The sequence below is a fragment of the Ictidomys tridecemlineatus genome, chromosome 11, assembly GCF_052094955.1.
Source record: "Ictidomys tridecemlineatus isolate mIctTri1 chromosome 11, mIctTri1.hap1, whole genome shotgun sequence".
Classification (NCBI taxonomy): domain Eukaryota; kingdom Metazoa; phylum Chordata; class Mammalia; order Rodentia; family Sciuridae; genus Ictidomys; species Ictidomys tridecemlineatus.
In genome coordinates, this window is record NC_135487.1 from 7,502,927 (window position 1) to 7,530,112 (window position 27,186).

Genomic DNA, 27,186 nt, shown 5'->3' on the forward strand with positions numbered 1-27,186 from the left:
TCACAGGTGGGGTGGGGTGCTGGCACCCCGACAGAGAAGCAGCCCAGGCTGGCTCGCTGCACTTGTCCCTGCTCTAGTTAGTGACAGCCCAGTCAGCCCTTGGGGCCCTTTTATTGAAGTGACGCACAGCACAGTATTTGGACAGACAGTGTCGGCCAGCCGAAGCCAAGAGACCAAGACACCACGGTCCCAGTGTCCCGACTGCCCTCCCAGGGAGGCCTTGTCCATGAAGGCCACCAGCCTGAGCAGCCCTGGGCTGGAGGTAGCATCTGGACACAGAGGCAGTAAGAGCACTTGGAGTCTGGGTGGCCCTGCAGCGCCACCCTGGGCTGGGGACCCCCTCATCAGGGTGGCAGGTGCACTTCAGCTGCTTTTGTGAGCTCGTTCTTCCACGTAGAGCTGCATCTAATGAGAAGAAGCAGGCAGCCTCAGTGAGGGCCACTGCCACGCCCTGGCGAGCTCACAGGTGGCAGGTGGTCTCTGCCCAAGGTGGAGGGAGGGGGAAGGGGCGGAGCCTCCCTAGTCCTCTTCCAAGCCTGGGCTCTGGGCTGGACCTCCTCAGCCAGCTCACCTTTAAGATGTCTGATGTCATGGTCTTCAAGGGGATCAGCCGGGGGTCATGCATGTGGACGTCCTGCTCATCTGCCAGGATCCAGGGGAAGTCCTAGGAAGGTGACCCACAAAGAGGGGTGGGACAGTGGGACCCTGGCCAGCCCTCCCTTTGCAAACCCTCCCCTCCAGAACTGGGGTCCTCAGAATCCCTGGAGAGCTGCTGGCAATGTAGATTCACGGGCTTCCCCACCAGGAAGGCTGGAACCTCCTGTGATTTCCAAGCCTCAAGCACTGAATCTGAAATGGGTGGCTAAGGACCCCTCCCTTGAGAATCCCCACTTCAGAAGAGGCAAGATGAGCTGGCAGTCTCGGCATGTGGCTCCATCTGGGCTCCTCTCCGCTCTGGGTGCCCAGATGGAGCAGGACCAGGCACACGGCCACACAATTAACACTCATGGGAACCTGCCAGGTGCCAGGCACTGCTGCCAGCACCCGAGGACACCAGCCACAACACACTCATGCCTGCAGCTGTGGCATCGTGCTTCAGAGCCCCCCCAGTGGCCATCCTGTCCCCACCAGACTGGTCTCAACTCACCTTAATGACCTGGATCTTCTCCATATTGCGGGTGGCAGCTTCTCTCGTGTGCACCAGAACTGTGAAGGTGCAGCCTGGAGAGGCGAGAGTCTGACCAAGACTGAGCCACCAGGAGCCTGCCCTGGGCCCAGCCCTGTCCCACCTCCCCAGCTGGCTCAGAAACCCCATGGTGCAGAGTGTGCGCTGAGGGCTAAGAGGGGGCACAGTCGATAGAAGGCTGAAGCCAGGTGGAGTCAATCAGGGAAGCTTCCCAGGAGGTGGGCACGAAGGTCAAGACCAGGGTGGGTATAGCCAAACAGGGAATACAGAGCAACCCAAGACAGCCAGGGACACACTAGGGGGAGGTCACAGACCTGGAGGGTTGTGGTCCAGGACAGCATCACACACGCTGATCTTCAGGATGAAGGCTCGGAGCAGCTGCTCCACGTGGGACAGCAGAGAGTCAGAGCTGAGAGTGAGAGGAGGTCTCTGGTCACGCAGGCACCCCTCCTCCAGGCCCAGAGCCCCTGCAGTGCCCCTGAGGATACCAGCCCAGCCCCCCACCCCCGACACAGTGGAGGAAGAGCACGGGGACCTCCCAGGCGGTTCCAGTGTGGAGTCAGGCAGGAGAGCCAGGACACAGCCAGGACTCTGCACACCAGGCCAGAAGCGGAAGGGCTTGTCTGGGGCCATGCGGCCAGTGGGAACAGGTTGGTGCCAGGTCCAGTGCCGACCTCCCATAGGAAGCATGCGTATGCCCAAGGCCAACTTCTAGTTCACTATGGACTGGTGCTAAGTTGGGAAACTGGGGCACTCCAGGGCAGCTGTGTCACCTCTCTGGACCTTGGTGTCTCCACAGAGTGAGGTCAGGGCTGGCAGTCATCAATGCTAGGATTTTTAAGTGCAACACAGGAGGATGTCCATGACAACTGTGTACTGTCCACAAAGATGCAGCCACACATGTCTCAAGAAATGGCACATCTTGCCAATTTCTCCTCTCAGGTGGTCAGAGGCTGCCTTAAGTGGGGTAGAGGGATCACTGCTCCAGGTCACAGCCAGCCAGCAGGTGGCAGGGACAGCAGCCCACCTGATGGACAGCAGCGGAGGCTGAGTGATCTCAAAGACGAACTTCTCCACCGGGCGGTGCTCCTTGTCCAAGATCACCACCACCACCTTCTCCACGTCGTTCTGCAAGGACAGGCACCAGAGCTCCAGAGCCGGGCACTCTACCCTGCCCCCTGCCCCTCCCTGCCCAAGGAAGATAGCAAAGGGTACTCCCTGGCCACCTCCACCATTAGCCCAAGGCTCCCTGAAAGCCCAGAGAGTGGCACCCCAGGATACGAGAGGTGCAGCTGGGAAGAGAGGGTGTCGCCGTGGAGGCCCAGGAAGCCTAAGACCAGGACAGGAAGGAAAGGAAAGCCTGGGGCCCCGGCCAGACAGAACTTATGGTGGGGGGCAGACATGGCAGGAACTCAGACCCTCTGGGGCAGCCCCCATTCGGCCAGCCCAGCTAGCCCAGGCTCCAGCCCCCCGCAGAAGGCTCCCCAAATGTGGCCCACATGCCCTGGGGCCTGTCGATTGGTAGGGAGTGGTCTCTGGAGTGCAGGGAACAGGATTCTGGGTATTAGAGCCATGGGGGCCCACAGAGTCCACTCAAGAGGAACAGACTGGGGTGACAGGGTGGAAGGGCCTGGTGTCCCCTCACCTTCTCCAGAAGTGGCTTGACACAGTGCAGTGTGTCCTGGATGTACTGGTTCAGCTCCGGGTGGCAGGACATCTGCATACAACCCCACACGGCTGCTGAGGCCAGAAGCACGGGGGAAAACTGACACGCCACCCGACCGCTTGCCTTTGAACAGAAACCCAGCAGCCCCCCAGGGCTCCCTGTCCAAGAGATCTGGCTTCCCTTCATGGGGCTAAAAATTATGAGTTTATCCATGGTAAAGAAAAGTTCAAAGAATAATTCAGTCTCAACACTAGCATTTAATGGAACATTAGGAATGGGATTTTCAAAGAGTCTGAAAAGTCCCTAAAATTGTGCACCAAGTTATATTTGTGCCCATGGCCATTTTCTCAGAGAATCTCAACAAATTTAATCAGAGTTTGAAAATTAAGCACTAAGGAGCTGTGTAGCTTTGGGAAAATTACTTAACTTTTCTGAGCTTCAATAATTTCATCTCTTAAGTCTTAAGAGTATACCTAGGACACATTGGTTGCTATTTGGCTTTTCCTTTTCCCTATACAACCTTTAAGTTTGTACCACTTCCAATATCTAGTGGTCATGTATTCTAATGTGCCTTCTATGGAACAGGTACTTTAGGGATTGGATATAGCACAGCATGTTTACTGCTTTATCTGCTTTTTAACCTTAAACACCCATTAAAGAGCCAATGAATGGGGAAGAAAGTGCTGGAAACTTCTGGGTATCCTCTCCTCAAACTAAGGCTCCCCTCTGGCTGGCTGGTTGGCTGAGGAGCTAGCTAGTTCCCTCTCCCCCTACTCGGGATGGAACCCAGGGCCTTGCACATACTAGGCAAGCACTCTACCACTAAGCTGCATCCCCAGCCCTTTTTTATTTTGAGACAGGGTCTCACTAAGCTGTCCAGACTGGCCTTGGATGTGCAATCCTCCTGCCTCAGCCTCCAGAGTAGCTGTATGTCACCATGCTGGTTGCAGAAGCTCTTTTAGAATACCACTATGCCCCCAGGACAACTCTAATTTGAGGTTCTCTAAATTCTGGCTAAGGGAAGGCGAGGGAAAGCTCTACAGTAAGCAGGGCTACCAGTAACTGCAGGGCTACCAGTAACTGCAGGGCTACCAGAAAGAGGAGGCCTGGTGGTGGGGGCATAAAATTCTTTTACCCACTCTGATCTGGGGCCACCAGGGGCCCAACCCTGCGGTGTGCGCTCACCTGGACCGGAACGTTGTACTTCTTGCGTTTCTGGAAGATGCCCACGGGGTAGACCTCGCGCACGTAGAGGATAAGGTGCACGGCCACCTCCAGGAACTCGCAGAGCACGTCGGCCACCACTGTAAAAGGGCACACTCGCCGGTGCTCCGGGGAAGCCCGAAGCCCAGACCCCTCCCTCTGGGTCTGCGGGTCTGGCCTCCCTACCTTGGCCAAAGTTGAGGTCCTGTCGCGTGAGTGTGGTCATCTTCCGCGGCCTGGGGGGCGGGGCGCAGGGGGTAAACCAAGGAACCAGGCCGCAGGGCGCTGGGCCCCACGGCCCGGGATTCCCTCTGCGCCCCGATCGACCCTCGCCCGGCTGTCTCCGGGGACAGGGAAGCCCGAGCGGCGCCCGCAGGAGGACAGGGCCGCACACGCGGAGGGAACCTGCTCGCCGTGCAGGGCCCGGCGCACAGCGCAGCACGCGGAAGACGGAGCCGGGTCGAAACCAGGAGCGCCCGCGCCGAGGATCCCGCTCCCCGCCCCTCCCGGGTACCGGCTGCGGCCTCGCTTCCCACCGCGGCTCGGGTCCGGGCCCCAACGCGGGAGCCAACCGCCCGGCAGCTACCGCCTCCGGCTCAGCCCGCGGCCTCGGCGCCGCTGGGTGACGTACACGGCGCCCGGGAGCCTCCGGCCACGCCCACCCCCGGCGCTGGCCAACCCGGGCCTCGCTGGGCGGGTCCGACCGCAGGGGGCGGAGCCTTCGTGGGTGGGGCTCGAAAGGAAAGGGGCGGGACCCAGCTTGGGTGTCCGCGGTGCTACCAGGCGGGAAGTGGAGACCCGCCTTCGACTTCAGGTGGGTGCGACTAAAGATAACTGTGGTCCCCACTTCTGGTCGCTAGGTATTTTCCCTCCAGGGTGTGTCTTGCTTTGGGAAGCGCAGAAAGAAAGTAGGAGTTTCTGGTGAGAGCCAGGTACGGGACCTAGGTGGAGACTGAGGACAGCGACATCTGCTGCTAACCTCAGAGTTACCATCCCCAAGACCTTCAGCCACCCAACTGAGAATCGGCCGGCTTGGGGGGCGGGGAAGAGGGAGCACCGGAAGCCCCGCCCCACCACTTACTACCCTGGACCTAAGTGCAGCCTGGCTTGACCGCCCAAGAGGAAAAACTTCCTACTTGTTAACAGTAGCTGGCCCCTGTAAAGTCCCAGCCTAGTGCTAGGCACTGGATTCCTGGACTGTCTCAGAAAGTCCTCAGAATAACTCCATGTGGCCTGCTAGGATTGTCCCCTTTCTGCAGATGAGCCAAATGAGGTTGGGGTTAGGGGTGAAAAAAGCTGTCCATCACACAGCTTGCAGGAGGAAGGCAGAGGTGCCTTCTGCCTTTACACTTTACTGCTCTGGAGTCCCCTAGAGGCATGGACAAAGTCTGGAAGAACGGAAAAGGCCCTCGGAGGTGATAACATTAAAATAATCACCATCATGGATTGAGCACCCCTGATTTCTTTAATTCCCTCATTAGTCCTAGGAGCTAAGTATCCATTTTACAGTCCCACTTTGTGAATGGCAAAGAGGCCCAGAGATGTTCTTTCCATTCACCAAAATCACACAGGTGGGATACAAACACAGCTCTGACGCCTATTTGGACACGAGAGCTTCAACCAATTCACGTCTCCCCTCTTAGGATCTGGATATGACCTGTCCTCCAAAAGCTCCTTTGTGAATACAGGAATATTCCGGGGTGACATGATGAGATTGTGGGCATTATAACCTAATCAGTCTGTCCAAGTTTGGATGGACTGAGTGACTGGATGGTGACAGTAGGCAGGCGTGGCTTGCCCGGGAAGGGTTCATCTTCCCTTGTCCCCTGCTCTGCTTCTTGGCTGTCCAGGGCCTGCACAGCTTTCCTCCACCCTTCAGCCTCCTGCCCTTCAGCCAGGATGCTCTGCCTCCCCTTGGAAGAGCAATGGACTCAGCCTACCATGGACTGACCCAAAATAAACTTTTCCTCCTCTAAGTTGTTCTTGTTGGGTATCTTGGTCCCAGGGATGCAAAAGCTGACTAATAATATACCCCTTTAATTTACAGATAGGAAATCTAAGAGAAGAGAAGCTGCTGCGGAGTCATGCGCAACAACAGGTCAGGACCAGAAGCCAAGAGGACTTTGTCTTGACCTCAGGGATGTAAGAGATTATTGGGAGTCCCATCTGTTGGCACACAGATCTAGGCAGGAGGTTTGACCCTGTGCAGCTCATTACTGGATGGCTCCGCCCAGGTGCCTTCAAACCTGCAACTACTTACTTCTAGTGGGAAGGGGATCAGTGACCTGGCTGATTAAGCCAGGGATGGCAGCAGAGCATTCTCAAAATGCAGACTTAGGAAATCTGCATCCAAATCCCCAGGGAGCCTATTAAACACAAGGCCATCCAGCCCCCCTGACCTACCTGATCAGGGCACACAGCAGGGCACTGGCCCTTTAACAAGCTCCCCAGGGGCCTGGATGCCCTAGGAAGTATGGAAATTGCTACTGTAGTTTGCATTTTGTAAAATATCAATGTTTAACCCAAAGGACAGATGATTTTGCTTCAGGAACTGATACACTTGGCAGCACATTTTGGGCACAGCAATGCTTGGGGACTCTGCCATATCACACCACGTAGGAGAGGGCCGTTTCCACGTAGAACTGGCTGAGCCGCTCTGGGGCTTACAAACCTGGGCTCCTTCTGATTTCAGATGTTTGACTGTGGAAAGCGAGAGGGTCCTTCTTTACCCCTCTCTGGAGGCTGCTCCTGGCAGCTTTTTTATTGGTGACAGGCCGTGACAGTCTTAGGGGAGCAATTCCTTGGGGACGGGGCAGGAGGAAGGGCAGGGGTCCGATGCAGCATGGGACCATCAGGGGACCTGTGCATGGGTCTCTGGGCCATCTGGTCCTTCATATCTTAATTGTATCAGCATGATGGATGGCCATGGGACCCAGATTACATGACGGGGTTAGTTTATTACATTTTTGAATACCCCTTTGCCGGAAGACTGTTTTTCAAAGTTATTTGCATGTTTTCCACCATAATGACAATACAGAGGAGGGCAGCTGGGAGGGAAGAGTGGGGTGAAGGGGGAGAAAGAGCTTATTTGCCGCCTGGAGCAGCCCCTGAGGGCTCTGCAAGGGGATGAAGGGGAAACACTCCCAAGAGACATCTACATGGAAACAGAGCAGGTGAGCACAAGACAGGCTGAGCAGCAGTCAGCCAGGACTGGGGCCCACCCAGGCGGCGCGGGTGCTGGGGTCGCTGAGCAATCAATCACAGCATAACCCACTGGTAAAACAAGACCCAGTGAAGTCTCCAGACCCCAAGATGCTCTGAGCTCACTCCCATGCCCCGAAGCTGGTCCCAGGATGGATTCGCTATCCTATCCTGCCTGAGGTTCCCAGGACACCAGGAGAAGGGGACAGACATAGTGAGTGAGGCACACAGCCTGGTGACAATCCCACTGATGCTCAAGGCCTAGGCAGTTGGAGTATCTCCTGAACAGGGACCCAGCCTCACTCAGTCTTTCAGCACCTCACCCAGGGCCTGGCCAAATTCAGATGCCCAGGGAGTGTGTTAAATGCGTGGACCAAAGAATCATGGAGGAAGGATCCCAGCGACTCAGGAGGCTGAGGCAGGAGGATGGCGAGTTCAAAGCCAGCCTCAGCAAAAGTGAGGTCCTAAGCAACTCAGTGAGACCCTGTCTCTAAGTAAAATACAGAATAGGGCGGGGGTGTGGCTCAGTGGTCGAGTGCCCCTGAGTTCAATCCCCGGTACCCCCACCAAAAAAAAAAAAAAAAGCCTGCTGGAGGAAGGGACGCAGCTCATCAGCACTTGCCTAACTCGGTCCCTGTGTGGTCTGGGTAAGGAGCAAACAGCTCTGATTTCAGAGCCTGGGCTGTAGGTGGCGATGTGGAGAGAAGAGCTGTTTTCAAAAACAAAGCAGGGTTTTGCCATGTTCCCCACAGCGCCCCCTATGCCCACCAGGCCTGCTTCTCTCCCCAGCACTGCTCCGTGACCAACTGCAAGGCCCTTCTCTCTCTGAACCTCAGTTTGCTCGTCTGAAAAATGGGATAATGGGTCAATTCCGTAGGGATGAGTTAATGGGATACTCTTTGTTAAAACATAAAATGCATAGTGCCTGGTGTATCAATGCTCATTTGATGGCCATGATGACAATGATATTAAGACCCACGCTCACTATTGAAGTCCCCAGAACAACCACTTTGTACGAGCCAATGTCCTAACCATTCATAGCTACACCACCTCCCGGTTTCCACTTCCCAAGGCGGCAGCACCCGCGGTGACCTAGGGAAGCACACACATCCCTGTGGCATGAGAAGCCTAAAGATGAGGGCGGGGACCCACAGACACTCCTCTCCTCCCTCCCCTGGCCTGGAGTGAGGCTGGGCCTGCACAGCTGTGCCTGATCTTGGGGTCCACTGATGACCCTGATCTTGTTCCAGTAACACTGGACAGCTTCCAACACCTCAGCCAGACCAAAGCCCACCCAAAGACCTTAGAGCATCTCTTCTTAAACTTTGCTCTCTTCTCAAAGAAATGCACCAGGACGTTAAATATCTTCCACGATTTTCGGAGTTTTCGGATCCTCTGAAGCCATCCTGGACCACAAGAATCACTGATTCAGCTCAACTACCGCTTTAAAAAAAAAAAATACTATCTTTGTTGAGGTATAATTCACAAGCCCAAGTTCAGACTTTTCTGTGGGTGATTCAGCTGTTTTTAGTACAGGCAGAGACGTGCATCCATCACCACCACCTAATTCATCACCCGAAAACCAGATTCCCCTTCCCCACCAGCAGCCGGCCCTGCCTTCCCTTCCCTTGGCCCCTGGCCACCACCAATCCACCTGCTGCTTCTGTGGACTTTCCTGTTCTGAATAGTTCTTATAAGTGTAATCATAGAATTTGTGGCCTTTTAGGTCTTAGCACAAGGTCACAGGTTCATCTAGGTTGTGTCATGTATTGATACTTTGTTCCTTTTCATGGCAGAATACTATTCCCTCATGAATACACCACATTTCCCTTACTCTCTCCTCAGTTGATGGATCTTTGGCCATTCGACTGCCCCAACTTATAGATGGGGAAACTGAGGGCCAAAGTCACCATAACCTGGCTGGGAAAGGAGTCTGGGTCTCTCCTAACATCCACCATTTTCCCACAGTATCGCTTTGGAAGAACCCAGAGAACAGAGTTCAAGCTTATCAAAAGATCACCAAACAGCTACAGCAGCCCTGGAGCCAGTCTCCAGGGTTTATCATCTGGTGCATAAATGCCATACCACAGCTTTCTCCTTGAAGAGAAGAATCCTGCCGCCCTTGCCTGTACCCCACTGAAATCGAGTCTCAAGCTTAGAAATCGGTCAATCAGTTAAAACCCAAGTAGGAGCATGTCTCTGTTGTGCTCACAGCCCTCCAACTCAGACTAAAAAAACCCAGAGCCTTTACCATGGCCTTCACAGACTCACCTGATCCGGTGCCAGCTTCCTGTCTGACTTTATTGCACAAGATCCCTTCCTTGAACAGATGAAGCATTCTCCTGCCTCAGGACCTTAGCACTGGCTGTTCCTTTGAACTGCATTCTCCTCCTTCAGTCACGTTTCATTTTCTTTACGAAATAAACAACTGCCAAAGATGGCTTTCCTGACAATTTTATGTAAAATCACACCTCTTGGAAACCTCTTATGCTTTCTTTCCTAAATGTGCTTTGTCTTCCTAGCACTAACCACCACCTGATTATTTGCTAACTTGTTTATGTTCTGTCTCCTTCCCTAGAACTTGAGCTCCACAGAGCAAGGATTGATTCTTGTCCAGGTCATTTACCCCTGCATTTTTGTGCTGGCCAGCACATAGTAGGTGTTCAGTAGATTCTTAGGGAATGAATGATTCAAGCCTTGTAGTGAATAAACAGTATTCTCACCAAACCCTCTAGTGCCCATTACGATATTAATCTTTCAATAACAATGGCAACTCATTTTTCTGGAAGTTTCCTAGGGGTCAGGGCCTTAGGAATATTATCTTCTTATACAGGCCACTACCTCTAGTCCTGAACCCCCAGAGGGGCAAATTGATGAGCTCAGAGAAGTCAGGCAACTTGCCCAGGATGGCTGAGAAGAGGCACCCAGGCATCTGGCCTGACCGCAGAGCCGAGTTCTTAAACCTCTGAGCAGTGATTTGTCACGCTCTGGAGAAATGGAAGCCGCTGGGCAAGCTCTGGGCGCCCAGCGATGATGCCGCCGCTTTCCACGTGCCAGGGTCCCGCCCTGCTGCTCTTTGATCTTTGCAGTGCCGGAGGCCCCCGCTGACCCCGCTGTGAGTTATGGGGGCCGTGGGACCCATAATCCGGCATTCCCACACTCCCAGGGTCGTCAGGACTTGGCGCCCCGCGCGGTGATAGATGAGCCGGCTCCAAGCCCTGGCTTTGTCCCGATTGATTGGGCCGAACTGAGGCGCTTCAGGAAGGCTTTGGACGAGGCGTGGCGAGAGGCGGACCGCGTGTGTTTGTGCGTGTGTGTGTGTGTGTGTGTGTGTGTGTGCGCGCGTGTGTGTGTGTGTGTGTGTGTGTGTGTGTGTGTGTGTGTGTGTGAGCGTATTTCTTCCTTCCCTGCTGGGGCGGGAGCGGGTGCCGCAGGTGCGCCGTCAGCTCCCCAGGTGAGGTGGCAGCACTCGGAAGACCCTCCGTGCACCCCAGAAGGAGACTTCTCCGAGAGCCACCCCCACTACGCGCACTTTCCGAGGCCACAAAGGCCCCGTCGCTCCCCGTCCCGCCTCCCCCTCCCCGGGCATTTCTTCCGTCCCATTTGACAGCCTAGGCGGAATAATCCTTTTGGGGACCCGCCGGCCCCTGCCTGGCCAGACGCGGCCGCAGCTGAGCGCGCAACTTCGATCCATTGTTGGGGTCCGCCAGGGACCCCCGCCGTGGCCCTTTGTCGCCCGCTCCCCGCGGAGCCGCTACCGAGGCGCCACCGCTGCCGGCGCCCCTCCCGTCCCACGCGCCCCGGGGCCCCGCCGAGGCGGCTCTTACGCACCGGAGGAGCGGGCCCGCCTCGCCCGGTGCCCGCACGACCGCCGGGCTGCGCCCGCCTTTGTCTGCCTCCTTTGTCTGCCCCGCGCCCTCGCGGCGGCGGCGGCTGGGCCTCTGGGGAGCGGGCCCCGAACGCCGAGCGCAGCTGGCGAGGGCGCGCCGGCCGGGAGCGCGCGGGGACGGGCCCGGCCAGGGCTGCCCCTCGGCTGGGGGCAGCGAGCCCGCGGCCCGCGCCCCTCCCCGGCCCCTCCCTTGGCCCCTCCCCGCGCCCCCGCCCCCTTCCTCCCAGCCCCGCTCCGCCTGGGCACAGCCTCCCGCCGCCCGCGCACCTCTCCGCGCCGTCCTGGCTCCGCCGCTCGGCCCTCGGCTGCGCTCGGCTCCCGCAGGCGCTCGGCCTCGCGCCCCTCGGCCCCCTCCCCGCTGGCCGGACAGGTAAGGCACGGCCTCGGCCCGCCCCTGGCCCCGCCCTCCCGCCTCACCTGGCGGCGCGCCCGGACAAAGGTGGGCTACCTGGTGCGCCCAGGGGCGGGGCGCAGGGCGCGGAGGTTGGAGGTGAGGGTGCCGCTTCCTCCCCGGCCCTCGGACCTGACCGTCGGTCCCACAGCCACTCTGGCTGCCGCCTCTGCTCCTCGCCTCGCGTGTCCCCTCGGTTCTTGGCTTTGCTCCTGACCCCTCGTCCGCCCACTTTCCACTGGACGCTCACTTTTCCGCGCTCTGACACTGCCTCGCCGCCCTCTCGGGGTCCTGCCTGTCGCCCACCCGCCTCCGCCGGCGCTAGCCTTCTCCCGCTGCGACCCAGTATCTCTTTGTCTCTGTCTCTGAATCTCTGGGTGGTCTCCCAGGCTGGGGACCCCACCGCTACCATGGGAAGAAGGCTCGAAACTCCCCGAGTCGCGGCAGAGGTGGCGGCAGTGCCCTCCTGTCCCTTTCGAGGCCGCCCAGGGGACTGGGGTGTGTGGAGGGGGCGCTGAGGGAGCCGCGCTCTCTCAGTCCAGCCGGGGCCAGCGCTGCACCCCAGCCACCCGACGGCGCTGGGCTCCCTCCTCTGGGGTGACTCTCTCTCTCTCCCTCCCCTCCGCCGCCCGGTCTCCGTCGGTGCCCCGGGGCCTCAGCTGCCTTCGGAAGCTGGTTAGAGACGTGTGAGCGCGGGTTTCCCGCCAAGTCTCCCATGCCCTGCTGGGTGCTCCCTCAGCCTTCACCTCCTCGGTGGTCGCCCTTGCCCCCCACCGCACTCCTTCACGCTGCCCACCTCCCAGTCTGGCGAGACAGGTGTCCAGAGCCCGTTCAGTATCATCCCTCTGGGGTTGGGCAGTCAGGGACTCTGGAAGTGATCTTGGACAAAGGAATGCATCTCTCTGAGCCTCAGTGTCCCCGACATCAAAGGGAATAACAGGACCTACCTATAGGGATGGTGTGCAGAAACAGAGAAAAGCCTGTCACATGCCCACATGGTGCTGGTGGGGGGAGGGGGGAGGGAGGCTACAGCCCTTGGGTGGGGCAGGGGTATGGACTCCATAGAAACGGATCACAGATTCGAGGCTGAGACAGCTTCAGAGAAACCCTGACCTCAGCACCCTCCCCCTTACCCTGCCAGTCACACCACCTCCTGCCCAAATGGGCAATTACACTCTTACCATCTTTACCTCCTCCTCTCTGCTTTCCCAAAAATCAGAGTTTAAAACATTAAGGTGAAGTGGGGTCTCTGCTTTCCAAATGAGGTCACTGTGGCTGCATCGGTGTTGCTGGCAGCTGGCCGTCCATCAGGAGGCGTCCATGTGACTCGGTCCGATTCCCAGCCTCTGTCTAGCACCGATTTCTTTTTTAATGATGCAATTCACAAGCCATTTCTTTTCCCCTGGGGGGATTGTCTTGCTGGATCCTGGACCTGCTTTTTAATTGCTCAAACCCCCTGACTGTCATCTGTGTCATCAGAACAAGTGACACACCACCCTGAGTTCTCCAGTGACAGGGGACAAGTAGTCCAAAGAGGGTGGCTTTGGAAGAGGGGGACGTCCCACCTGGCAGGTTTGCGGCTGCCCTGGCTGAGTTTTTGTTTCAACCTCAGCCAGGCTGCCACCTGGAGCTTTCCTTCTAGAGGGGCAAGAAGGGGCTCGGGACACCCCACACACCCGCTCACACAGGCATCCACACGCCCCGTCCAGGCTCCTGCTGGTGATCCAGCTTTAGCAAAGTTGGTCTTTCAGGTCATCCCTGTCCCTGCTCCTGCAACCCCGAGGAAGCTCGTGGGGACCCTCCAGGACTCTCACTCACATGGAATCCATCCCTCTCCACGACCCAAACCCTTCAGTGGCCCCCTGTGGCCACTGGATTAACTAGACTCCCTCTATCCTGCCTGCCTCCCCCATGCCCCCATGGGCATCCTGGGTTCAGCACTTGGGACAGATCATCCCCCCCCCCAATTTCCTCTTGGATCCTGCAAGGGCTCTTCCCTCTGTCTGAACCATCTCTATCCCTGTGTTCAGCCCAAGCCTGCCCAACCTTGCATGCCACGGGCAGATGGCCCCTCCTGTGGAGAACCGTTGCTCTCCTTGCCTCCCTGGCTCTGCGTGGCCTGCTCCCGTTGATCTGATCTGGAAACTGTCCGCCCTTCCCTGGGTGGGGCAGGGTCTCCCCCACTGTGGCCCATGTCGGCCCACATTTGTTATCTTACATGCCATCCTCCGTCAAGGGGCAGGAAGGAATAGAACACTGCAAGCTGCACCTTCTTCCTGGGCTCTTTTGGGCCCTGCTGGCCAGGTCGGGGGTACTACAGGGACTCTGGCTGAGCAGGCTGGCCGGGGAGCCAGCTACGGGAAAATCTTTTGTGTTTCTGGAGCTCTGCTTCATTTTGGAAGATGAGGATGATCTCTACGCCTGGTGAGCAGGAGGCAAAGAGGACCAGGCAAGTGACTCACCATGCAGACTGGGTTTGCATCCCAGCTGGTCACTTAGCAGCTATGTGACCTCCAGTGAGGTCTGTCACTTATCTCTGCCAGGGATGTGCTGGAGCAGGTATACGCACCCCAGCCTCCCTGACTCCGAAGCTTGGGAAGAGCAGGGGCTCCCTCCAGAGAGGACTCTTGGGCATGTTCTCCAGGGACCCATCATCGGAACATCTACTCTGCCCATGGGTTGAGACCTGTCTCCCCCTTCCTGCTCCTGGCCCTCCCTGCCCGTCCCCCTCCAGCCCTTCCTCAGGGGGCGGAGCTCTGAGGCCAACAGGGCAACAGGCTCTCCCTGGGGAGGTCATGGACATGGCTGAATGTTTGCCTCCAGGGGTCCCCCACTCAGGTTGCAGTTTGGCAATCCCACGCTGGCATTGACCATCTGGTACAACCTCCTTGATGGGGTGGGGGACAGGGGAGTGGACATGAGGCTCCTGCTGGAATCCAGAGCAGTGGGATGGCCTCACTGTCGGATCTAAGGTTTTTAAGTGTCCTCTGTGTGCCAGGCTCTGGGTGAAGCCCTGAGCACATGTCACCAGTCCCCGAGAATCACAGCAGCTGTGCTGGGACTGGTTACTGCATGGTGGCATGAGGAGTGGTCAAAGTGGGAGGAGATGGGTGCTGTGGGTTTGAATCGAAGCCCTACCATGTGACCTCGGGCTAGTCCCTCAAAGTCTTCATCCTGATATCACCAAGTCACCATTGTGGTGATATCTGAAAAATGCTGTCAACTTCAATAGACTAAATTAGGACATCTGGAAAGGTCTAGGCCCAGACTAGGATGCCCGATAAATGCTACCCAGACAAACATAGTCATTGTTCAGACACGGAACTGAAGCCCAGAGAGGTTAATTGGCTTGTCTGAGGTCCCACAGCTATTAGGTGTTGGAGCCAGGATTCACATCTGGAGCCAGGCTTGTTGGACCCCAGGTATTTTACCACTCCATACCGGCCTCTGCCAGAACCCAGACAGCAGGCATTTTGTCACTTGAAGATTAAGTGATTAGTCTGACCAAATGGCAAATGATGTTAAATTGTCTGGGCACCGCAACAGTGAAGTTTGGGGACTACAGGAAGCTGGGTTTCCCCGCCAACACATGCACAAGCTGCTCAGCGGGGTGTTGAGTACCCCCGTCCAGCAGGAGCTGAGACCCACACTCAGGAGGTGGGGCGGACAGAGCATGAGGAGCACAAAGTGGGAAGCCCCGGGAGGGGGGGTCCAAGGCCTCCGAGAAGCCCCCAAGTCCCACACAGGTTCCTGAGGTGTAAGGCCTGGCCTGGTGGAGTCCCAGGGCTGCCTTGGGAACAATAAAAGCAGATGGAGCTGTCCCTGCGGACGCTAAACCTCATTTTCCAAGACAATGGTCCCCTCCAGGCTGGTCTAGGCCTTGGTGCCTGCCATCCATCACCCTACTGAGGACAGAGGAGGGGCCACCCGCACCTGCCCCCTGCACCCTGGGCACAGTGCTCTCAGGCCCGCCCCCACCCCAGCCCTGGCCACCTTCCTCCCTGTCCCTCCCATTCCCATAGGAACAGCAGCCACTTTGTCTAGTCCTTGCCCTGGGTCCCTTTGGCTAAGACACCTTTACCTTCCCCAACCCACAACGATGGGCATTTTTGAGAGAGGACTCACTAGTCACAGGGCTCCGTCCTCCGCGCCTGGCAGGGCTCCCCCTAACCCCGCTTGGTGGGTTCGGTGAGAGCTGCGTGTTCTCATCTGTGGTGGGGAAGAGCAGGCCGGGGCTCGGGCATGGCCATCTCCATCCTGTCCCCAGGCCTCCACCTTTCGCTGGCCCCAGCCCTTCGCTGGGACTGTCAGGGAAACCCTGGAGGCAGGGACTGCGTCTTTGCTGGAGGATTAGAAGCTCTGTGTTCTGGAAGTTTCCCAAGGTCAGAACCTCTCCCATCAGACTGGGGAGCCCCTGAGGGCAGCACAGGGTGGCCCCCCAGCCTGCAAGCTTTCTGAGGGAGGGGGCTCTCCTCCTGCTCACCCTGGGAGAACCCTGAGGCCCGTGGGAGCTGTGCCTCTGTCCCTCCCAGGCTCCTCCAGGGACCTCCCCTGTCACAGGCGCCCGGGCTCTGTGTTCCCCACCACATGGGCCATTTTCAGGACCAGGGACCAGGGCTGCCGCCTCAGACTGGAGCAGATTCCCTGGCGTGGCATCGGGGTCTGCGCCCGGGGGCTCCACGGCTTCCTGAGGAGCAGTAGGTGGGGCTCTGGCTGCGCTGAGCCCCTGGGGAGCTGGAGGCCCTTCCTTTTAGAGAGGCGGCTCCTTGAGTGGTCACCCCCTCATCCACCCCCTGCAGAATATAAATACTCTCATTAAAGAATCAAAACCACTCATGGCCGGTCCTGGGGGAGTCAGCTGCCTCTCGTGAACACATGAAGCCTAAGTCCAGAGCCCTAGGAGTCCCTAGAGGGCACCCCAGGTTTGCAGAGTGACCTCAAGGTGGCCACGCTGCCCTGGGAGCAGGCAGGGACTTGGGGGGGTGGCCATCTTCATCCTGTCACCAGCTATTCCAGGAAGTGGCCACCTCCAACCCCCTGATGAGGAGGTGCAGGGCTGGCAGGAGGGGGGGGGAGGAGAGGGAGGGCGGGGGACAGGTGGGGAGATACGGGAGGGGAGCAGGCAGGGCAGCTCCAGCAGAACACTCTTAGCCTCTCCATGGAAGCAGGGAAATAAAGTGGGAGTTTCCCCGCAAGTGACAAGATTTGTCCTTAAGCACCAATGAGTCCTGGTTGGGGACACTAATGCTACCCCCAGGGATCCCAGACTGGGGGTGTCAGGAAGCAGAGAGTACTCTAACAGAAGTCACAGGCAAGGCACAGAGCAGTGCATTCACCAACTTGAGACACAGCGGGGACAGCGGTGAGGGGCCGGGACCCCCCTGGCCTACGGCTGCTGATCTGAGGAAAAAATTCAGCCTTTAGTCCCAGGGTCCCTGTGGGGGAAGTCGAGGAATGCCCGCTGGGGTCTGCAGGCCCAGAGACCCCATTTCCCATGAGCCCCGAGAGCTGGTCACCCGGGCCCTGGCCTCCCAAAGGCCCAGGGGGAGGCCGCGTGTGAAGGTGCGCTCTGCATGTCCTCCCCTGGCTGGGAGACTTTTCTTGGCCTCTGAGGGGTCGAGGTCCCTCCCTGCTCACCTGTGGCAGAGGATGGCTACCTTCAAGTGTCCCCGGGAGCATGGGGAGGGGCGCTTCCGCCCTGGAGCTGCAGCCAGATTTGGTACCCACCCAGTTCAGCCCTCTGCTCCCCAACTTGTATTCCTTTCCACAGAGCCCCCGAAAGATAGCAGCACCCACTAAAAAGAGGCCCCGTGCTGGTCTCAGCGTGCCCAGCCCAGCAGCCAGGCCGCTAAGGGTCTCTGCTGTGCCCAGGGTCAGCCACAGTGGGGTGGGGCGAGAGCCAGGGCGCTCCGAGGCTGGCCTGGGAGTGTCTCCTGATTCCCGCGTGTCCTCTGAACCCACGCTGGCTCAGTACACGTCCTTAGCCCCTGGAGGCTCATTGAGGTCCTGGGGCAAATGATCTGTCACCCCTCCCCATGAGCCCCGAGAGCTGCTCTGGCAGTTGGACGGACAGATGGAGGAGACTTGTCAGGACAGATGACAAATTCCCAGGCTCCCTGACAGACAGGGCCATTGGGATCCTCTAACCCCCCTCCCCTGCTCCCCACCAAAAACACTTATTAAGCAATAGAAATCTTTCCCAAGTTAAATCGAATCCACGATCCCCATACTATCCAGGAAGCCAATAAAAGCAGTCTCTTATGAGCCGTGTAGCACCCACACCAGGAATTCCTCTCCCGAATTAAAATCTTCTCTAATTTATGCCCCCACTTTATAATAATTAAAATAGATCCATAAAGGGGGGGAAGGGGAGTTTTCCTCAGGAATCTAGAACAATGCCATCGATGTGGGTCCCACCCATTGCAAAGCTGGACCTCCAACTCGCTTTGGTGGTTCACGGCCAGAAATCCTGGAGCAGGCCCTGAAGCAGTTTGTCACGGCAACGGTTTTCTCCTTTTTCTTGTTTTCTTTTTTGGTCCTGGGGATTGAACCCAGGGGTGCTTAACCATTGAGCCCCATCCCAGCCCTATTTTATATTTTATTTAGGGACAGGGTCTCACTGAGGTGCTTAGGGCCTCGCTTTGGCTGAGGCTGGCTTTGAACTCGAGATCCTCCTGCCTCAGCCTCCCGAGCCTCTGGGATGACAGGCGTGGGCCACCAAACTGCAGCAGGTTTTCCTCTTCAACAAGTCACCTTCCATCCCTGGATTCTCCTCAGGGAATAGAAGAAGTCCGGGTCATGATAGGGCTGGGCCTACGTAAAAGTTGGGTAAAGAAGCTGGGCGTGGTGTGCACTCCTGTAATCCCGGGAGGTTAAGGCAGGGGATTGCAAGTTCAAGGCCAGGCTGAGCAACATAGCAAGACCCTGTTAAAAAAAAAAAAAATGGGTAGAGTAGACATTTGAGAGTGTTTGTTATCAGAGTGCTTATTTTTGCTAAGCTTCAAAATAGTATTAAAATACATGTATTTTTAATTTTCTTTTTGCGTGTGTGGTTCTGGGATCGAATCCAGGACCTGACACACGCCAGGCAAGCACTGAGTTACACCTCCCCTAAAATACATATATTTTAAAATGAATTAGACTCATGCTTCAGAACCCCCGAAACATCTGTGCCAAATAAGGAGGGTCCAACGTCCCGCTTTCCCCATGAGGAGGAGATTGGGCTCAGGGAGGAGGTGGGTGGGTGCAAGTTCTGGTCAGGGCCTGTCCTGCTGGGGGCGTGGACAGGCGCCATCCCTGGGATCCAGCGGAGCATCTCTGATGTCCCTGACCCAGCATTCCCACGGGAACTCTTCTGCCCGTGTCCCCACCGCAGCCCACCAGGCAACCAGTGGGCAGAGGAGCAGGGCGGGAACGCTGGCCACGCTCACTCTCCGGGCGCCAGGCGGCAAGCTCCACAGTTGTCTTCCAGGCAGGTGGCGCAGGAGTCTCCCTGGTCTGGTGGCCCCCAAAGGAAAGACTGAGGGGAGGGAGGGGCTCAGGAATCAAACTGGGCTCCAAGCTTGATTAATCACCTTCATTTGCATATGACAGTCTCCCTGGAGCCTCTAGGATGAGACCCCTCCCCACCCCGCAGCAGGGAGGGGGCAGGCTGGGCCGGGAGAGAAACCCCTCTCCCTCCTGCTAGTTTCCTTTTCCCAGCTGCCAGAGTCTTGCCAGCATTCAGCCACAAAGATGCTGTCACAACAGTGACAGGATGACAGGCACCGAGAGGGAGAGGCACGTGGCCCTGGTGGAGCTCTGGGCACAGCCATGGGTGCGAGGACCAGGTTCCTTGTGCGCCCGCCCAGGCCTCGGTGGTGTCAACTTGGATTTGTGACGTGCCCTCCTGGAGCCTCAGTTTTCCCCGTTGTAAAACCGTGGAAAACTAGCCTGGTGCAGGGGCACACGCCCGTCATCCCAGCGGCTCGGGAGGCTGAGGCAGGAGGATCTCGAGTTCAAAGCCAGCCTCAGCAGATCAAGGCACTAAGCCCGTCAGTCAGACTGTGTCTCTAAATAGAATATTAAAGGGCTGGGATGGGGCTCAGGGGTCGAGTGTCCCTGGGTTCAATTCCTGGTACAAAAATAAATGTGGGAAATGACCTGAGACAGGGCAGTTGGGAGGCCAGCGAAGCCCGTAGAGCCGGGGCCTCCCCCAGTAACCGGGCGACTTGTTCCATTTTGTTTTTTAATGATTCACTATTAGAGCCACCTCTGGGTTGGGGACGGTCCTGACATCCTCAGGGCGCACCCTGGCTGTTGACTGTCCCCAGTCAGGGGGAGATCAGACCCAGGCCCACGGGGCGCTTTGTGAGCCAGTAGCAGCAGGACCATGGGGGGTGGGGGCGGGGATGGGGGAGCACCTGCCTCCCCTCCTCGCCTGGTGCTTGGTGCTTGTGGCAGAGCCTCCAGCTGGCTTCCAGAGTGACAGAAATGGATTGGTGCCACCGTCACCGGGGATCCTTGGCACGGCTCCTGGTGGCTCTCTGCCAGGCTGGCATCGCGGCGGCTGGGCTGCGCCAAGATCTTAGTACGAGTCCCGTGAGCTGAGCAGAGGGGCCGCCAGGCTCCCCACACCCTGGGCCCGGGGCCTGCACACATCCTGGGGAATCCACTTCCATCCCGGTCCCAGCTCACGGGCGCCTGGACCTGGAGGGTCCCCGTGCACCACGGAGCTGCCAGTCTAGTCGGGGGCTTCGAGAGGCGCCATAATCCCAGCCCAGAAGGCACGGGGGTCCCTGGAGCTGGGCAGAGCCACGGGAGCACCGCGGAGCACGTGGAGGAGGGGCCTGGACAGGCTTCCTGGAGGAAGGGACATCGGGAATGGGTCCCAAAGGAGGGGCAGGGCTGGGCAGAGACAGCTGGGGGTGGAGGCGACAGGTTGTGCTGGCAGAGGGTACGAGACCCGAGAGACGGGAGCGGGGCGGTGCGTTTGGGGCCCAGGAAGCAGTCGTTGTGGGCTGTGAAGGGGAGGAAGTGGAAAGCAGGGCTGCAGGCGAGTTTAGGGCCACGTTCTACAAGGTCTTGAGTGACAGAGTGGGACGGCAATGGGGGGCCAGCAGCAGCCTGTGCTGAGGAGGTCTGGGAGAGGCCAGGCCCCCGCCCTGAAATCCCGCTTGTGCCCAGACTCTGTGTGACTCGCGGGGTACAGTGGACAGTTGGGAACAAAGATGGCACTGAGGTGAGGACTCCTGGTACCATGAGGGAGCCCACAGCCAGACAGGGCCTGGGCAAGGGAATTGGGGGGAACAGGAAGGATGGCAAGTTTGGGGTGCTGACGCTGGGGCAGGGATGGCTTTATCTCCTGGGGAGGAGCTGACCCCCAAGACCAACGCCCAGGCTGGTCACCATGCCCAGAGATCCGTCGCCTGGCCTCATGTGTGTCCACAGGGACAGCAAACTGCTCTAAGCGCCCCCGGACTGCCCTCCCCATCCCCCCCCCAAGCCTCCTCTTGCCCCCTTCCTGGCCCCCTCTGGAAGGGGAGGGTGGTGAGTCCATTCATTGGAAAACACCCCTCAGGCTCCCTGTGGGCGGGGTGTCCTGCAGGCTTCGCCCAGGCTCTCGATGGCCCTGCAGGACTGAAGGGCAGCCAGGCTCTTGGACCTGCATGGACCCAACACAGACGCCAAGTCTCCCACCGCAGGGAGAGCAGAGCGCCAGGCCTGGCTCTGTCAGGCTCAGTGGCTGGCTGGACCTAGCCCTGGATCCGCCGGGGCCTGAGGCAGGGCTGAGAGTCCCCTGAGCCCAGCAGCGCTTGACTGACAGGCCTTAGAGCAGCCGCGTCCTGCCACCGGGTGCTGCCTGGGGCTTCAGGAGGCTGGCCGCGGGCTCTCATTAGGGAAGGCTGGGAGGTGGGGCAAGGGCACTGGCTGCCTGCACCGTGGCCAGGACAGCGGGCGGGCTCTGTGGCGTCTGACCTCAGGCACAGAGTGACATGTGATGAGAGACCTTGACATAGCCTGGCCCCCGGGGGGAAGCCCCCCTCCCAGCCAGGGTAGGGGACAAGACGGAAATTGATGGGACCACTCTGTGTCCGGCTCCTGGCTCTGGAACAGCAGACCCTCAGGCAGTGGAGGCGGGGTTCCTGGTCTCCCTAGGGACCAGGACACGTTGGGCAGGGATGGCAGAGAGCACCCAGCGTGAGCCTGGGAGGAGGTGCCAGCCCGGGAGTGGGCAGCCTGGTCAGGGCTTGGGGGCGGTGGCAGTCCCAGGCGCTGCCCTCCCTCAGGTGGGCGGGAGCTGGCCTGGGTGGGGTTGGGGGCCACAGGCGCTGAGCCCGCTGGAGGAGGGATTCTAGGGACAGGATCATGCCAGGCCACCGGCCTTCCCTCAGCCCTGGGCCATTATGTGGCTTCAAATCACAAGGAAGCCGCAGCGTCAGCACCTGTGGGAGCCTCATGGAATACGGGGGCTGCCGGAAAAATCCCACCAGCTGCTGATCTGCAGAGCCCGGCCGGAGGGCGGGAGGTGGGGCGTCTCCGGAGCCCACAGACACCCCCCGGCCCCCCGGCTGCAGGCCTCCTCGCCTTAGCCAGGACGTCCTGGGACCCACCAGGGGGGTCAGCTCCTCCTCAGCATGGAGGGAGGGTCCTGAGACCCCAGGCGGCTCTGCTTCTGGGGGGAGGGGGTGCACAGGTGGGGTCAGTCACTCCGCGCACTGCAGGGGTCAGAGCCAAGTCTAGGAAGCCATCCCAAACCCCCCAGGGTCAGAACCCCAGGGACCTCAGAGCTCAAGGTGGAAGGCAAAGTACAGGGGCCAGGGCAGAGCTGAGCTGACCCGGGACAGCCACAGAGGCTCAGGAGCACAGGAGAAAGGCCACTTACCAAGGGTCCCCTACCCTCTCTGTGCCTTAATTGCTGCTTCGGAAAAATGGGGGGGAATAACAGGAGCCATTTCAGAGAGCAGCTGGGAGGACGGGGCCACACTGGTCCACACAGAGCCCCAGGGCAATCCCGCGGGCCCCTGCGCTCTCCCTCGGTCCCCTTGGACGTATGTAGGCTCCCGTCAAGTCCCAGGGACCAGAGGTGTGCTTCTGAGCCCCGAGGGGCTGGCGCTGCTCCAGGGGATTCGGCAAAGGGCCGAGAAAGGCATCTGGTCCAGTCTGGAACCTGGACACGGCTTCAGTGATCCAATCTGTGGCCTTGGCACCTCTGTCTTTCTGGGACCTTCTAATGCCACCTCATGCACTGGAGGCAGTTTAGAGCGTCCCTGGCCCACCCCGGGCGCCATGAGCATCCCCAGCTTTGACAACTCAAAGCGTCTCCAGGCTTGGCCCAACGTCCCCCCGGGAGCTGGCCTGGAAAGCCGGGTGCAGGTTGCGGGGACCTGGGATGGGCCCCAGGAGGAGCCACCCAGAGAGCAAGCTGCTTTTCTTGCAGGGAGGAGCCATGGCGGGGCCCGCCCTCCGCAGCGCCCCCCTGCTGTTCCTCGTCCTCCCCGTGCTCCCCGTGCTCCCCGTGCTCCTGCAGCCCAGCCTGGCAGAGTCCCCCGCACCCGGAGCGCCTGCCCGGAGCCTGCCCGAGAACCTCCTGGACCTCCCTGCCCCGTGGACACCGCAGGCCAGCCACCACCGCCGCCGGGGCCCGGGCAAGAAGGAGCGGGGCCCAGGCACGCCTGGCCGGGCCCAGGAGGGGGCGGGGGGCACCACCTCCAGGCAGGCCTCTTGGCTGCCAGGGGCTGGGGGGCTGCTGCTGGACAAGGACCTGGTCCCGGGGCTGGCTGTGCCCTCCTCGGACAAGAAGCCCAGGTCCCCGGGGTGGGAGAGGGTGAAGAAACGCAGCAGGAAGCACAAGAGACGCAGGGACAGGCCGGAGCTGCACCGAGGTAGGAGGTAGCCGAGACCTGCGCGGGGAGGGGGCCCGGGGACCCGCGGGAGGGGCAGGGCCAGGGCTCAGATCCAAAGGCCCAGGCCAGGCCAGGAGAGGGAGGCCAGAGGGGCTACACTGCAGGAGGCTCCTGGGAGATGAGCCAGAAGCCCCAAAGCAGGCGGGCAGTGGCACCCAGAAGAGAGGAGAGAGGCCCACTAATGTCAGAGGGTCCAGAAAGAAGAGGAGGAAGGGAGAGGACGGTGGGGGGACACGGGAGGCCGAGGGGGATGGGTAGCAATAGAAGCTCAGTCTCCTCCATAGAGCATCTTCTTAAGTCAGGAAGTTCTACCTTTTATCTGACCTAAATCTATTACTCTAAGTCCTGAGTAGAGATGGAATAGTTCGGCACCCTCCAAGCACATCTTTAATCCACTCTGGAATAGAGCACAGGCTCTGACCCCAGGTCTGTCCGGGATCAGGTCCTGGCTCCACCCTCACTAGTCTGTGGCCCTGGCCAAGTTCCTGGTCTGTGCCTCAGTTTCCTCTCTGCACAGCGAGGAGGGCGGCCCCTTCACCCCCGGGTAGATCCAGAGCTCTGCTCTAAGAGTGCCCAAAACACAGGTGTTGGGAGCCACCAGCAGTCACTGCTATCAACCTTCAGGTCCCTTAACCTGTGTCCTCCGACCTGGACACAGGTAGCTTCCTGGCACTGTGAAAGGTGAAGGCAGAAGGTTTAGGGGCGCCCCTGGGACCCCAGCTACTCAGGACGCTGAGGCGGGGGGATGGCCCATCCCTGTCCCTCCTGCGTCTGCCCTGAGTGTGGCAGGGCCTCGTCCCCCTCACCTTCCTTGACTTCCCCACGTTCCCGACACACGGGAGCTTCAGCCCCCGGCCCTGGGCCCAGCCTCCCCGCTGGGTGCATCCGTCTCTGGACAACCTGGCTGACAGACCAGGAGGCCCCCTCCCCAGCCCTGGGCCCCCACAGGCAGCTCAGCTTCCAGGTCTCCAGGTGACAGACTGTCTCTAGGGGACCCTGCCTCTGAGCGCCACAGACGGGAAGGGGTGGGAGGTCTTGGGGAGGAAGGTGGGGAGCCGGGGCTCCGCTGCAGCGGGCGGGGCTCTCTGCCCTGCCAGGCCTCCTGAGCCCCCCAGGACCCAGAACCAAACCAGGGCCCCAGCCTGACTTTCCGCCCCCTTCCCCAGCGGTCACCTGCGTGAGGCTGCAAAAGTGAATGGCTCCCAAGACCCCGTCTCCTCCCGAGATTCGTTTCTCCAGGGTGGGGGGACCCCAGTGGACCCAGCTGAACTCACAGCAAAAGAGGCAAGGACAAAGCCCGGTCCTCCAGCCTCCACGTGCAAGTCCCACCATTCATAAGCCCCCTGTGGCCCTGCACTCTCGCCCTCCCACTCAAACCACCCCCCATCCGTGGGGCTTGGCAGGTGATATCAGTGTTAAATGCATTGGCTTTGCACTCAGATGAGCCTGGGTTCAAGGCTACTAATGAGCTGTGAGTCCTAAGGGAAGTTACCTCACATCTCTGTGCTTCAGTTTCCACCTCTATAAACAGGGCGCCCTCTTCCCAGAGCTGCTGCCAGGAACTAATACTTGTGAAGTGGCTCCTCTGGGATCCAGGAGAGTAGGTGCTCAATAAACAGGGTGGTGACTAATGTCAGCACGTAGGAAGCACCAAGGTGTGTGGCAGGCTGCGTGCGCACCTCCCAGCCTTCCCAAAGGCCTCCATGGTGAATCCCACCAGTGTCCCCAGCTCCCCAGGGGGCCTGCTGCCTGATGGTGGCTGAACCAGGGCTGTCCCTGGGTCCCTGCCGCCCCTGGTTGGCAGCAGAAGAGGTAGGTCGTGCCGTCGGCTGACCCAGGCCGGTAAACCCTCTGCCTCTGCCCCGGGTCCCAGGCCGCGCCTTGGTCCGAGGCCCCAGCTCCCTGAGGAGGAGGGCGGAGCTCTCTGAAGACCCCTCCCTGGCTGCCGCCCCCGAGGAGTCCTCCACCAGCCTGGCGCCCACCATGCTCTTCCTAACCACCCTGGAGGCAGCACCTGCCACCGAAGAGTCCCTCATCCTGCCTGTCACCTCGCTGAGGCCCCAGGTAAGCGCCCAAGACCCCGGAGCTGGAACTGCAGACCTCGTCACGGGAACCCCTCCCAGTACACCAAGGGGACCGAGGCCTGGCAGGAGGGTGCTGGGGGGCCCAGGCCCAGGTGGACACCTGGTCTCCAGATGCCAGTGCAGTCCAGCCCCCGCCCAGCCGACCCTCCCTCCTGGGGAAGGGCACCCCTGCCAGGGGAAGGGGGGCTTGGGGCCACTCTGGGGACTGCCCAGGAAGCAGTGCAGCCTAGCACACTGGCCTCTGTGCACACAGTGGCCAGGCCCTTGGGAAAGAGCTTTAGAGTCCAGAAGAGGACAGAGAACAGTCACAGTAGCTGTGAACACCATGTCCCCTGACCGGGACCAACTAGCAAGGCAGCAGTTCCACCCACCTCTTCCCGACTCTTTGTGTTTTTTGTTGTTATTGTTGTTTGTTTGGTTGGGTTTTTGTTTGGTTTGGTTTGGTTTGAAACCAGGGATTAAACTCAGGGGCACTCGACCACAGAGCCCCAGCCCTATTTCGTATTTTATTTAGAGACGAGGTCTCACTGAGTTGCTTAGTGCCTCACTGTTGCTGAGGCTGCCTTTGAACTTGCCATCCTCCAGCCTCAGCCTCCTGAGCTCCTGGGATGACAGGTGTACGCCACTGAGCCCGGCTCTCTCTGATTCTTGAGAAAGACAGGAAACCAAACCAGAAAACACAGTAAAAGTGCCACCCAGTGGCAGTACCAGGAGGGCATGTAGGAATGAACCCAGCCACTCTTGTCCTCTATGGTGGCTTTGAGTTTTTTTTTTTTTTTTTTTAAATAAAACTATTTGAAAGGATCCATAATATACATAATTTATTTTATATATTGTATAAGAAATAGTAAATAAAAATAGATATTTTGTCAGTACAGTTGTTTCCCCCCCTTGTTGTAGTCTACTTTCTACAATTTCAATCCATCATAGTCCAAGAACATTAATGGAAAATTCCAGAAATAAATAATTCATAGGGGTTTTTTTTGGGGGGGGGCCTGGGGATTGAACCCAGGGGTGCTTTACCACTGAACTACATCCCTAGACTTTATTTATTTATTTATTTTTTAGATAGGGTCTCCCTAATTGCTAAGGATCTTGCTAAATTGCTAAGGCTGGCCTTGAACTTGTGATCCTCCTGCCTTACCCTCTGAGTCTCTGGGATTACAGGTGTGCACCACTGTGCCCAATTCAATTCATAGGTTTTGCTGTCTGGAGTAGTAAGGTGAAATCCCACTTAGTCTCATCCGAGACATGAATTGTTCCCTTATCAGATACACCGTGTCCATGCTGTATATGCTATCTACCCGTTAGTCTCTTTACAGCTGTCTACTAGTTAGCATTAGATTGATGTAGTGGTACAGCAGTGCCTGTGTTCGAGTTACTCTTAGTTTACTTAATAATGGCCCCAAAGCACAAGAACAGGGCTGCTGGCAATTCAGAGATGACGAATACAAGCTGTAAGGCACTTCTTTCACGTATCCTCTCGCCTGTCACAGAAAGGAAGAGTGTGCCATGCAGTAGGAGATTTGGAGAGAGAGAGAAAAGCCATATTCACGCAATTTCATTATAGCATATCTCTATGATTGTTTCATTCATAGTTGTCGTTGATGTCCACCTGTGCCCAGTCTACAAATCACAGTCCACCACTGGCGTGCAGGCACAGGAAGAGCTCTGTGTGCAG

The 27,186-nt window shown here is 58.5% G+C and overlaps 2 protein-coding genes and 1 long non-coding RNA gene across 6 annotated transcripts in view; 2 read left to right on the forward strand and 1 right to left on the reverse strand.

Moving 5' to 3' along the window:
- Positions 1–95: 95 nt before the first annotated feature.
- Positions 96–11,201, reverse strand: Mad2l2 (mitotic arrest deficient 2 like 2). Of its 3 annotated transcripts, none has more exons than XM_078025291.1 (9): positions 11,088–11,201; positions 4,242–4,291; positions 4,038–4,156; positions 2,832–2,903; positions 2,214–2,314; positions 1,501–1,595; positions 1,148–1,221; positions 572–664; positions 96–405 (listed from the first exon to the last, which is right to left on the reverse strand). In XM_078025291.1, the coding sequence occupies exons 2-9, from the start codon at positions 4,279–4,281 to the stop codon at positions 364–366; spliced, it is 636 nt and encodes a 211-aa protein (XP_077881417.1). In that variant the 5' UTR covers positions 4,282–4,291; positions 11,088–11,201; the 3' UTR covers positions 96–363. The 3 variants fall into 3 exon arrangements, with proteins under 3 accessions (XP_077881417.1, XP_077881416.1, XP_077881415.1); XM_078025290.1 differs by lacking the exon at positions 11,088–11,201 and adding an exon at positions 4,592–4,716; XM_078025289.1 differs by lacking the exon at positions 11,088–11,201 and adding an exon at positions 4,570–4,697.
- Positions 6,204–9,983, forward strand: LOC106145257 (uncharacterized). Its single transcript, XR_013427408.1, has 2 exons — positions 6,204–7,228; positions 9,225–9,983. It is a non-coding gene; the product is annotated as an uncharacterized LOC106145257 (long non-coding RNA).
- The window catches only part of Draxin (dorsal inhibitory axon guidance protein), a 24,839-nt gene continuing 7,881 nt past the window's right edge, over positions 10,229–27,186 (forward strand). The window contains exons 1-3 of one of the 2 annotated variants that reach the window (XM_078025286.1): positions 10,229–10,371; positions 22,956–23,400; positions 25,295–25,485. In XM_078025286.1, the coding sequence (XP_077881412.1) occupies positions 22,965–23,400; positions 25,295–25,485 (627 nt within the window). In that variant the 5' untranslated portion in view covers positions 10,229–10,371; positions 22,956–22,964. Of the gene's footprint in view, positions 10,372–11,394; positions 11,516–22,955; positions 23,401–25,294; positions 25,486–27,186 lie in introns of those variants that run through there. The other variant, XM_078025285.1, reaches the window with a different exon arrangement.

Excerpts from the sequence above, each read along its gene's own strand:
- Mad2l2 (XM_078025291.1), bottom strand. The coding sequence starts at position 4,281 with ATGACCACACTCACGCGACAGGACCTCAACTTTGGCCAAG. Across the intron at positions 2,904-4,037 it reads AGTACAACGTTCCGGTCCAG|ATGTCCTGCCACCCGGAGCT; the intron begins GTGAGCGCACAC and ends GGTTGTATGCAG. Across the intron at positions 2,315-2,831 it reads TCAAGCCACTTCTGGAGAAG|AACGACGTGGAGAAGGTGGT; the intron begins GTGAGGGGACAC and ends CTGTCCTTGCAG.